We start from the raw sequence: 12,698 nt of genomic DNA, 5'->3' as shown, positions 1-12,698 counted from the left end.
TACTTTCAAGAATAATTTAATTTTTTTTAATCTCAACATAATAATTTCAAATAAATACAAAATAGGTATGGATAGCTTGCCTAAAAGTAATTAGAAACCTTTAATGATAAAATCCAACTACATAAGTTGTGTTATGTAAAATCTAATTGGAAGATATATTTTTTATGAAAAATGTACTGGCATGAAATATGGGGAAAATAAGAGATAAAACAAAAATAGAATAAGACAAACAAAAAGCAGAGATGAGTGTTAAAAAATATCGGTCGTCTTTAATATTTATATTATTTGATTTTTTAATTTAAAAAAATTGATAATATGACAGATAATAATAAATTAAAAAACTAATAAATAAATATTACAGTTTTTAAAACTTATCAGCTTAATCCAACTCACATATCCTATATCTTATTTGTTTTTATATTTGATATTTTATAAATTAAATATTTATTTTTATTTATCAGGAACGTTTTGACTTAAAGTTCTTGCTAGCATGATTTTTAAATATTTATTTAATGTAATAAAAAAACAGTTTGTTTTTTTGCTATAAGTTCCTTTATAAATACAAATCTATAAAAAATTACAATATAAAATTTATTGATGTATATCTATAATATCCACAAATAATTGAATTAATTAAGTGTATAATTTATAAAATATTAAAAGTTTGGTAAAATAAAATTATAGGCTTCAGTTATATCTGCTATATCCATAAACACCCTCTGGACAAAGTAGCCACAGGTCAAAATCATCGGTTCTAACTCATCCAATAAATTTCACGTTATCAGTATTCAATAATTAAACAAATAAATAAATTAAAAACAAACTTCAATAATAATTTTCAAAATCGAAAAAATATATATATATAAAACCAGAATCCGCCAAACCCCCAAAACCAGCAGAGTACACAGGGCAAGGACATAGCTGGATTTCTAACAAGACGACGAATAAAACTCCACCCTTTCCAAATTACCTAAACTACCCTTCTCCCTCCCTCCCCTCGTTTCTTCTCCAAAAATCCACAATTCTTTTCCCTCTAATTTCTTGTTTTCGGCATCAATGGAAATGACAAATGTGAAATCTGTTGATCAGGCGGTGGAGGGAATTATGAGAATTCATAGATCTTTACCGACAAGACCAGGGATCGAAGAAGTAGAAGCTTCAAAGACATTGATTCGGAATGTCGACAAAGAAGAACAAGCGAAACTGGAAGCGATTTCGAAGCAGACAAAGAGCCCTGATTTTCCTCAAGAGTTGTTCATGATCTTGCAAGAAATGCAGAAGCAGTTGACGTTTTTTCAAAGCAGAGACCAAAAGAGGGAGGCATTAAAATTGCTTGATCTTGAAAATGTTCATAACCTGTTCGATGAATATATTCAAAGAGCTTCCAAATGTCTTTCTTCGCCTTCTTCTTCTTCTTCTCCCACTTCTGTTTCTGGGTTTGACTTTTCTTCGAATTATACGAATGGGGGCAGCAGTTCTTTTAAAGGGAGCGCTGCTGCGGCTTCTTTTTCCATTGATAGATCATCCATGGCTACATCGTCTGGATTGTATTATGCAGAGAAAGAGCCGACGAGGAGTGCTGAATTGTTTACTAGGGATGATAGTTATGTGAAGAAATCGAAATCTTCGTTTTGTTCCGATGGTATTGGTGTCTCTTCTACGCCGCATATTGCGGACTCCACTTTAAAAGCTAGTTCAATCAGTTCAAGTAAGCTTCGATTTCTTGTCGTTTTGTGTTCATTCTTTAACGGGTTATGCTTATTTTAGTTTCCAATTAGTAATTGCTAACAGGTAGTTTTGTTTGAATTCCTTTTTTTTTTTTGGTGATAATTTCTAGGTGCGTAATGTTTGTGATGTAAAGGTTGATTTTGTATTGTTAATTGTATAGGTCAAGATGGTGAGAAGTTGAGTCTAATTAAGCTTGCGAGTTTAATTGAAGTTTCTGCTAAAAAAGGAACACGTGAGCTTAATCTCCAAAACAAGTTGATGGATAAAGTAGATTGGCTACCGGATTCGATAGGCAAGCTGTCGAGTTTGGTTACGCTAGATTTGTCTGATAATAGGATTGTGGCGTTGCCAGACACTATTGGAGGTTTGTCATCATTGACGAAGTTGGATTTGCATGCCAATAGAATTGGTGAACTCCCAGTATCTATTGGGGATCTTCTTAGTTTGGTTGTTCTGGATGTGAGGGGTAACCAGTTATCGTCCCTGCCTGCTACTTTTGGCAGATTGGTTCGACTTCAGGAGCTTGATCTGAGCTCAAATCGGCTCTTTTCGCTCTCTGATACGATAGGTTCACTTGTTAGTCTGAAAAATTTAAATGTGGAGACCAATGATATTGAAGAAATCCCATATACTATTGGCAAATGTTTGTCACTAAAGGAGCTTCGTGCAGACTATAACAGACTCAAGGCACTGCCAGAAGCTGTTGGAAAGATAGAGACTTTGGAGGTTCTATCTGTTCGGTACAATAACATCAAACAGTTGCCTACAACAATGTCATCTCTATTAAGCTTGAAGGAGCTTGATGTAAGTTTCAATGAGCTTGAGTCAGTGCCTGAGAGCTTGTGTTTTGCTATCTCACTCATCAAGATGAATATAGGAAACAATTTTGCTGATATGCAATCCCTACCAAGGTCTATCGGGAACCTTGAGAATCTTGAAGAGCTGGATATTAGCAATAACCAGATACACGCCCTTCCAGACTCTTTTAGGATGCTAACACGACTTCGTATCTTACGTGTAGAAGAAAATCCTTTGGAAGTACCACCAAGACATATAGCTGAAAAAGGCGCCCAGGTATGTGTACTCTTGCATTTGGTTGTTACATAGGATCCGATCTCTATTTAAAGGCTTAATTTGCTTACACGATGACTGATTGAAGCTCGTCTTCTCTATCTGATCTGTGTTGTCTCAGGCTGTTGTGCAATACATGGCCGAACTTGTTGAAAAGAGGAACATCAAAGCCCGACCTGTAAAGCAGAAAAAGAGTTGGGCTCAAATTTGCTTCTTTTCAAAGTCTAACAAAAGAAAGCGCAATGGCATAGACTGTGTGAAAACCTGAATCACCTAACATGAAACAAAACATGACCTTTATGTTAGGTAAGTTTGAGAATCATCTTCAGTATCATGTTGAGAGGAGGGGGGCTGTTTGGCTGTGATAAGATTGAGGAGTTACTTATAAGGCGGGTTTTGATAATTTCACACTGCAAATTGTGCTTTTCGTATTTCATCTTGCATTGATATTGCTGCTGAGTTTAATTAAGTGGCATGCTTACACCATGACTGATTGAAGGTCTTCTTCTCCGTCTTTGCTGAGGTTATAGCGGTTTGCAAAGCAGATATGCCTGCGCGACAAATCCAGACATCAAACAGGGGACTCAGTTCATAAAACATGGTTTTCACTCTCGATCCTCAAATTGCAGATTTTCATTATTGTTTTTTTTCTTTTCTATTCTTGGCCTTTTCATTTTATTCCATTTGTATCTGATTCCCTTAAACTGTAAGAGGTGTATAATTCAGCTGGCGGATAGGAAGGCGAGGAAAATACCATGTTTTGTATTCTTAATTGTATGAAGTTTGATCTTACCTCTACCACATGTAATAGAATCTTTTTCTATGTTTTAGATTCAGTAGAATTTAAAATTTCTTTTGTCTAATGCTTTTATTGCAGTTCTAGTAAACATTAACATCTGCCGTTCTAGTAAAAGTTAAATAAATCAACATTTTCTAGCTATAGGCCATTTATTCAGGTGCCCGGTGATTTCTTACTGGGAGTATGGTTAGATCAATTTATGCTATGCGCTGATTTCTAGAGTGCAAATGAAATCATGCATGCCATATTGTGTTTAGTTCTCTCGCGTTCCCCTGATTTTGGTTTACTTGATAGGTAGTTGACCTAGCTCCACTTGCATGTGTATCTTCTACAACAGTCTACTTTGATAATATTTTTTACTTGTATTTTCTGGATTCTTTTACAGATCTTAGACAAAAGAGTTTACGTATATTGCTTTCTTTGGTTTACAATATTTCCAATGTTTTCTGATTTATCTAGAAATTGATTATTGAATAACCGAATAAACTATAAACATGTTGGAACGGGAACATATTTATTATTAGCATGCTTACAATGATAGCGTATTTATGTATTTGGAATTTATTTTAGCCATTGGTTATTGATCATTCTTTTGCCTAGAATTTGTTGATGTCATAGTCTATCTGGATTCAGTCAATCTATTAACCGATAGATGGTGAAAATACTGAGAGAGAGGAAAAAGAAAAAGGAAAAAAGAAACATTGAAAGACAGTCCTTTGCCTTAGGCTTGCGCCAGAATGAGAGCAAACAATTTCCATCTTCACCTCCTTGCCTGTCTTGTTTACAGATCATCAAAGGGGTTGGAAGTGTGTTCTCCAAGAGAGTCCATCCAGAAGCCACTTTTTATTACATGTGATTTGTGAGTGAGACAGCTAATCTATCCCTACTTGGGAAGGGAAACATCAGGGGTCTGGTAGGTCCAGGTAGGTGGGAGGCATCACAAGATTTTGCGGCAAAGAAGTTGATAATTTCATGGGCTGAGTACAGCTTCACATGATCAGTCTAGATTAGGGTTGGCAAACTTAGGTTAGTTAAGTTAGTAGTTTCCAACTGTAAATAATCTGGGTTGCTTTGAAAATTGGTATAGAATCCCAACCTCTGATCCCACATCTCCTGAATCTTGGCATTCTGACAGTGGTGGAATGTAGATCTTGATGTCTCCAATATGACCTCAGCTCTCGCGAACCATGCTCTGCACTCAGCTTGACATCGCTCTTAACTGCTTTAGTTTGCCTGGAATACATCATTATATATAAAGCATACATGTAAGATGGTGGGTCAGTACCGACTGAATCGTACTATGTTGAGGTTATGTTGAGGTGACATCAAATCTTTTTTTCAGGGAGAAATAGGAAATCAGCAGTTATAGGCATTATTAGTGTGATTGGATTCTTTATTAGGTAAATGTCATGCTAATCATTGCTATTATGTATACCTGAACAGTGTTGTTTGTATTGGATCATGATAATTATATAATAGAAACAGACTGTTAGTTTCAGTAATCAATGGTTACAGCATTCTAACTAACGACAGGAAACGAAAGTGGAGTTTGTTGGCACTGATCAGGTAGCAAAACACTCTGACTTGGAACAGCAACTTGTTTGTTTAATATATATTTATGATTTTTCAGTTTTGGGATCTGGGAAGCCAGGCATAAATAAGCTGGAGATGATGACCGTAGGGTCTGGCTTTTCTGTCTTCTTATTTAAAACAAGAAAAACTTCCATGGCTGCATAGCTAAGACACAGAACTCAAAACCACCCTCTCCTAACTGGAGCTTTGTTTTGGATTCGATATTCAAGTGGCATCCACTTATCACAAACACGAAAATTAAGCCCATTTTTCTAGTTTGGTTAAAAACAAACAATCCACATCAAAATTAAAAAAAAAATCGTAAGAACCTAACCTTGGAATTAAATCCACTTGCAATTAAGTCAATCTAGAAGGTTTTGGCTTCGAAGAAGATACAGTGCTATTTGTTAGATTTTTCTGTAGGAATCGTGCTCGGTGTTGTGTACTCAAAATTTCGAAGGCCCCGCCAATTAAGAATAACAATTTTGATTGATTATTAATTTGGCCATGCATGGATAAAGCTGTAGCTGTAGAAAATGGCTGAAGATGACACTCAAATTCAGGAGGTTCGATTCAAAACAAAAATCAAGTTAGATAGATCTGCTTCTCAGTTGGTTATATATAACATTGATTTTTTTTTTTTATGTAGAATGATTTTTTTATTATTAATATTAATTTATATTTAATTAATGAATCTAATATTTAATTAATGAGTCTAGGGTAAGTATAAAGTTTATGAAACAAAAATATTTTGCAAATAAAATTATTAAATTATTATAATTATAAGATTCTTATTGCATCAAAACATTATTTTTAAATATTTATGATCAATGTTCTATTAAGACTAAATAGTAATTAGAGCTATTGAGATTGGTACATATTATGTTCATTTCTTTATGAAAGAAAACAATTGATTTCATAAACTGAGATATGAGAGATACCTGAAACTAATATGTATATGCTTGTCAGATGATATATATACTAAATAGACATGTAAGAAAATTCCATATGGAAATATCACTTATGTCTATAGAAAGACTTGTGATAATTGTGTAAGTGATTTTTACACTTGAGATCACTAAGTTATCTTATAAAAAAATATTATGCTTTATCCTAACGACATGTTGTCTTAATCAAAGGTAACAAATGGATATATATGGAGTATAAAGGTATTTGAGTAATCAAGAGAGGATTCATCACCCTAGATAAATTAAAAAAATATTTTATTTGTTTTCAAATAGTATTGATTGTGAAATCCTTAGTCAAAATGGAATGAAATGAGTTTTGAAAAGAGTTTTAAAATCTTATTTAAAGAATCAATGACTATAATGTTGAGAATTAAAATGATTTAACAAAGCAGACACTACATATTATAATGTTTAAATCAGAACATTTATGATGAAAGGATAATAATTACATTGAGAAATTAATCACTAAAAGGTTAAGTTAAACCACTATTAACTTTTCTAATATTTGAAAGATCATGACAGGTTGTTAGATATTATACTTGATCTTCAAATATAAATCAATTAATTGTTGAATTGATAATAAATTAATTTGTTTAATCCTATTTTATTTAAGATTATGATTTATATTTGGGCTAACTTATTAGGAAACCTAATAGGTCACACACATAAGCATTAGTAAAAAAATTAAAATGAAATGATTAATCAAGTGTGATTTGATTGTAAATTAATTTTAGAAATTAAGAACTATAATGTAATTAATACAAGGAATTACAATTCTAGACCTATAAAAATCAACTAGGGACTTGATTGATTAATATTATTTAAGAAGAAAAATGTTATTTTGTTATTTATAGAGTTTTACACTTTCTTATAAATAAAATATTATACGTCTTATATCCTAAGAGAAAGGTGAAAAAAATACAATATGTAAACACCTAAAACACAAAAGAAAAGAATTAGCACTCTAAGGTATAACAATCTCTCTCTACGAAAAGGGTTTAAGAGATTTCTTATAGGTGGGTCGTGTGGATTACTGTTAGAGACCGAATACTTAAATGACTTGTGGTTTGTGACAATCCAGCCTTTAAATAAATATTCAAAGTTGAAAAGGACATCTAATTTTTAGGTAATTTTTGTATAAACCCTAAACAACTTTAGATCTATCTAACAAGATCCTTGAGACTCCTGAAAAATTTTAAATCTATTGTTTTCGCTATGTATATGTTTTTTAGGAAACCCAACAAGAACATCCTCATTTAACTGAACACCACGACTCCTTTATAATCACTAAATCTATTGACAATTGATTGAGCTATGTAAAGGGAATAATCATCCTTTCTTAATCCTTTCAGTCAAAAGACCTGTTTACTTGATAATACACGATTGTTGAAACCTAGAGAAAACCCTTATTTGGTATTGCGTTTCAAATGAGGGTTGGCCAAAATTTGAATTTTTTTGTTTAAAATTATTTTTTAATATTTTTGGATTGTTTTGATGTGCTGATATAAAAAATAATTTTTAATATATATATAATATTATTTTAATACATTTCCTAGTAAAAAGCACTTTGAAAAGCAACTGCTATTACACTCTCAAACACCCCTGACCTATACATACATCTAATTATATTGTACAATATTAAATAGATAGAACAACCAAACATTTGCTCCTAGACATCTAATGTGGAATTGTATTTCACATGACTAGTTAGGAGTTATAAGATATTATTTGTCAATAATTAAGAATCAAACTTCAATTCTTACTTATAGGAACTATATTGATAAAACCTTTTAGTATGGCCTTATTGACAAAATTATACAACCATAGACATGTTTTGAGGTCCATTATATATTGTATAGAACATGCATCATAAAGGAGTAATTATGATAGTTTTGTAGGTCAATATAGATGTTTCTAAACCATAACCCTAGGATTAAAACCCCTAAAAACTTGTTATGATATAAATAAATCCTAGATTATTAACCAATCAAGTTGCTCGGATGGTTTACTGCAAAGAAATGGACTAAAATTAGTTCAAATTATAGGGATAAGACAATGTTCTTTCTAAAAGCACTAAGAAAATTGCCCAACAAAAATACATAATTGAAGAATAAGCTGCCAAACTAGAAATGGACTTTTAGACCTCTAAACCTAGTGCTTTTAGTCCTTATAAACTATATTATCAATATTAAGCATTATTGAATAAAAAAACTAATAAAAGCATCAAATCATCATAAATATCTATTAAGTTTCATTTTCCAAAACTACCAAATCAAAACAATAAGCATGCTTAATCAATATGAGGTTCAAAATTGACACTTTAACACTTCATAAGATTAAAAAAAAACTCCAGAGCCTTGAACAATGCTTTAACAAACCAGAAAAATATTAAACACCTTGCTGCTATATTTAGCATAGTTCAATCAAACTAAATGCAGGTTTAACATACCAAGACACTAATCTTCACATCAATATATTAAAAAAAAAATTGCATTATACAATAAACAAAGATTTTGAATCCAGCAGGCCTTATAAACTCCACTTTCAAAGTTTATAAAAGTATACCTTCCAAGCTTAAAATCTTCAATAAGAGTACATTTTTGTTGTTGCTTTTCTTTCTTCTTATCACTAAACCTAATAAAGCCAAACTTTTGAACCTTTTTGAGCTCTTAAACTCATTATTGAATCCTTTAAAGTTTAACCAAATTCCTTCCCTTTTCTTTTCTTATCCCCACTTTTTTGTCAGATTATCTATACTTTTATATGTTGATTCAGAGCTTCTAGATGAGTTTGTTAGGATTCTAACAAAACAAAACTAGGTTGGTTTTATCACATGATAGATGATTTTGGATTTAGGTGGTTTTGATTAAACGTGGTGGTCAAGGTGAAGTGTTTTAACTCTTTGATATTGAGAGAAGTGTTTTCAACCTTTAATAAGAACCCTCTATGAATTTCTAAGTGTGAACACATGAAAAAAATAGGTGTTTATGTGTAAATGGGTATCTCAATCAAGCTAACTGAGTTGACTACTTTCAAGGCTTCATCAGAGTAATTCTGACATTAGAGTAGTTAAAGATCACCTAAAATTGGTAGAGGGGTGCACATCTTTTATTTGGATCCAACATTGTTTAATTTGGAGGTTTGTAGCTCCATATTACCCGCTTGAAGGTGCCAACTCGATCAGCTCATAATCTGAAAATTGAATGATGGCTGCTTTGGGGCAAGATGGAGATTTCTATGGAAGAATAGGGATGTAAACATCCAATTTCATGGAAATAGGATTATAAAGTGGATGTTCCTCTTCCATTGAAAAAAATCACATGTCATATGATGGTCTAGAACTCAACAACAAGCTTTTAGAAGATTTTAACTTGACAATCGTGAACTATCAAGCAAGAAGATGAACAGAGGCTAAACGACGGGTCATTTGGGTTAAATACCTAGAAATTAGGGTCTTTAATTTGGGATCTGATAGATATCATTTTAGTTTTTTTTCTTTTAATTGTTTTTAATTGCACCCTTAATTGTCTCTCAGACTTTTAATTTCATACAATTTCACCTCGTCAAACTTAATCATCTGCCCTAGAGTTTAGTGCTATTTTGATCTTGGTCCTTGGTTTCGATGTGCGCATTTGAACCCTTAATTGACTATCAAACTTTTAATTTTCTTCAATTTAGCCCATGATTTGGTCAATTTCAGCCTTTGAAGTTTTGCAACTTTTATGATTTGGTTCTTGGATTTGAATTTTTTTAATCAAACCCGTAATTACCTATCAAAATTTAATTTGATTTTACAATTATGTCCCTGATTTGACTAATTAAACTTTTCAAAGTCTAATTTGAATCTCCCAAACTTTAATTTTTTTAATTAAAACCCAAATTGACTCTAAAAAAATGATTTTCCTTGCAATCAAGTCCTCAATAAAATTGATTAAGCCTTTAAAAATCCTTATTGAGTTCTTACTCATTCAATTATATTTATTTTCCCCAAATAAAAATATTTTCACCAAATTGGTCTTTTGTCAATCAGGATTGGGTTGTCAATTTTATCAATCTTGTACATTTTGGTTCTTTATTATTTTAACTTGTCATTTTGATCCTTCATTACCAACTTGGGCAATCTTATAAGCTTTCTTCATGTGCATCCTTTTGTATTTTGTATTTTGTATTGTTTTAATCTATTTTTTCTTGATTTTTTGCAGGGTAAAAAATAGGTAATAACATGTACCGTGATTGTTTTCCTAGTGAGTTGTGTTAATGAAATACGAATGTTTAAACAACATATTTTAAAAATGAAGATGGAATGAATACGAGTTGTTATATGGTCATATTAGGGTGCAAAAGAAGACTGAAATAAACAGCCTAAAAAATAGTGTAAAGGAAGTCATTTTAGTAGTCTTATACAAGATGACAAAAAATGAGAGATACAACACTATAGAGAGGTTCTAGATGTAGGAAAGTTAATGGTTATTTATTGGTTTATGTGTTTATGTTAGGGTTATTTATTGCATGGGAATGGATGGGTGTGTTTTGAATATGTGCAAGGTTTGAATTTCTCATGATGTGCATAACGATGTGAATTTCCTTTAATTGAGTTAAAGATATGAATTGAAAGAAAATTTTTATAATGAATTCCTTAGTTATGATAACTTTGACCCTATTAATGCAAGGGAGACTACAGAAGTTGGGCAACAGTCGAGAAAAGTTGAACGTTTAAAAGTTTCAAAAAGGTTCTTGATATTTTATGCCACTTTTAGAATGTTATAAAATTATATAACTATAAATTCCTTAAATTTATATTTGTATGTTTATTATTGAAATAAAAAGATATAAAAAGGCAAGTGAAAGTGTCATGAAGATTGTATTAACATTCTTGTATGTATGGCCGGGGTCATTAGTACCTTGTGGTTAACCAGATTTGCATGTCACTCTTGTAGATGACAAAGCCTAAAAAGTTAATTGTTAGAAGAAATATTTTATTTTAGTTAGAATAAAGTTTAAGGATAGAGTTTTGGAAGTATTATTTAATCCTTAATATTTGTAATTATGATGTGTACTTAAAATGATGTATGTTCATTTTAGGATCTTTATAAACTCGACCAGAGTAGCAGTTTTACTTGTTTATTTTAGTCTTTAACTTTAGGAAATGAATATGTAAATGTAAACTAAAATTACCTATTATGTCATGTAATCAAATTGATAGTATTTTATCATATGAATGAATTCAATAAAGTATAGTTAATTGACAATTTTTAATTTTATTGTGTATACTTTATGTTTAAATATTATATCCATGTATGTGTTAAATGTAATGTTTGAAAATGATGTGATTTATTAAAGGATTGGTGATAACTTATGTGATGGGAGTAGCCATGAGGCTATCGTTGAATTGTATCGGTTGATTATCCAAGATAGTTGGACCAAATCATATGTGCTAAATTGAGATGAGATAATTTGTGTGATTGGAAATGTGTTGGTTAATTGTCCAAGATAGTTGGACCAAATCATATGTGCTAAATTGAAATGAGTTCTTTTGCAAGTTGAATACTAAAAAACTTTTAAGGGGAAACTCTAATGAAGTTTTGGTAGAATTAATGATGACATAAATTGACCCCAAACATTATATTAAAAAGGAATTTAAGGATTACTGAATTAATCTAGATGAGAAAAATAAATTTAACTCATTTTTCATATAAATTCAAAACTCAAAAGCTTTTAAAATTTCAAGTTGTTACAGTTAGTAATTGGGATCAATGTAGAATGATTAATACTATATCTTGTACTTGAAATATGGCCTGGCTTGCTTTGTCTCTTGTAATTCCCGAGACTTTATTCTATATGTTAGCTAATCTTCTATGTTATGAAATATGGTGGCACATGATTCCAAGGAGACATATTCATAGTATGAATTTTAATTTGGTGGTTCTAAATTTAAATCTTTGTCTTTTTTTCCCTACAAGATGAATGATTAATAATTACTAGATCATTGGTATGTGTTATATTGTGGATTGGATCAAAGATTCCTTAACATAAAAAAAAAGCTTAGGTTTTGCTAAAAAAAATTCTAGTAGAAAAGAAAATTTTAAATCATTTGGAAATTGATTTAATGTGACTCGGTTACCTTGACAGGTCTAAAGACAACCCGGATGACTGATAAAAACTTAGTTTGATTCAAAATAAATATTTAAGATGATATTTTCTTAATAAATATTGAGAAAACAACATATTGGATCATGGTAACCCATGAAAAGTCAAAACAAATTAAAAAGCTCAAACTCCAATAAATTCAATATTGAAAAATGAAACTGAAAAAAATCAATTAAAAAATAATTAAAAAAATAACCTAAGTCAACCTAGATAAATTTGCTAAACTCGCTAATTAGATAGTGAGATTAGGATAGCCTAATAGAAAATAAATTAAAACAAATTATGAAGCTCAATTCTTAATTAACACAGTGTTGAGAGATGAAATTAAAAAAAATCAATAAAGAAAAGAACACAAAAAACAACTTCAGTTACCTAAGGTTAACTTGCCTTGAGATGAAAATAACCTTATAGAA

The 12,698-nt window shown here is 31.0% G+C and overlaps 1 protein-coding gene across 3 annotated transcripts; it reads left to right on the top strand.

The window, feature by feature from the left end:
* The first annotated feature begins 847 nt into the window (after window positions 1-847).
* On the top strand, window positions 848-3,735 carry LOC105118266 (plant intracellular Ras-group-related LRR protein 4-like). Of its 3 annotated transcripts, none has more exons than XM_011016176.1 (4): window positions 848-1,708; window positions 1,889-2,802; window positions 2,921-3,105; window positions 3,299-3,735. In XM_011016176.1, exons 1-3 carry the CDS (start codon window positions 1,057-1,059, stop codon window positions 3,065-3,067), a joined length of 1,713 nt encoding a protein of 570 aa, XP_011014478.1. In that variant the 5' UTR covers window positions 848-1,056; the 3' UTR covers window positions 3,068-3,105; window positions 3,299-3,735. The 3 variants fall into 3 exon arrangements, with proteins under 3 accessions (XP_011014478.1, XP_011014477.1, XP_011014476.1); XM_011016175.1 differs by having other exon boundaries at window positions 849-1,708; window positions 3,330-3,735; XM_011016174.1 differs by having other exon boundaries at window positions 849-1,708; window positions 2,921-3,735.
* The last annotated feature ends 8,963 nt before the right edge of the window (window positions 3,736-12,698 follow it).

Source organism: Populus euphratica, unplaced genomic scaffold (assembly GCF_000495115.2).
Source record: "Populus euphratica unplaced genomic scaffold, PopEup_1.0 scaffold1847.1, whole genome shotgun sequence".
Classification (NCBI taxonomy): domain Eukaryota; kingdom Viridiplantae; phylum Streptophyta; class Magnoliopsida; order Malpighiales; family Salicaceae; genus Populus; species Populus euphratica.
Note: the sequence above shows the minus strand (reverse complement) of the source record. Positions and strands in the feature narration are given on the sequence as shown.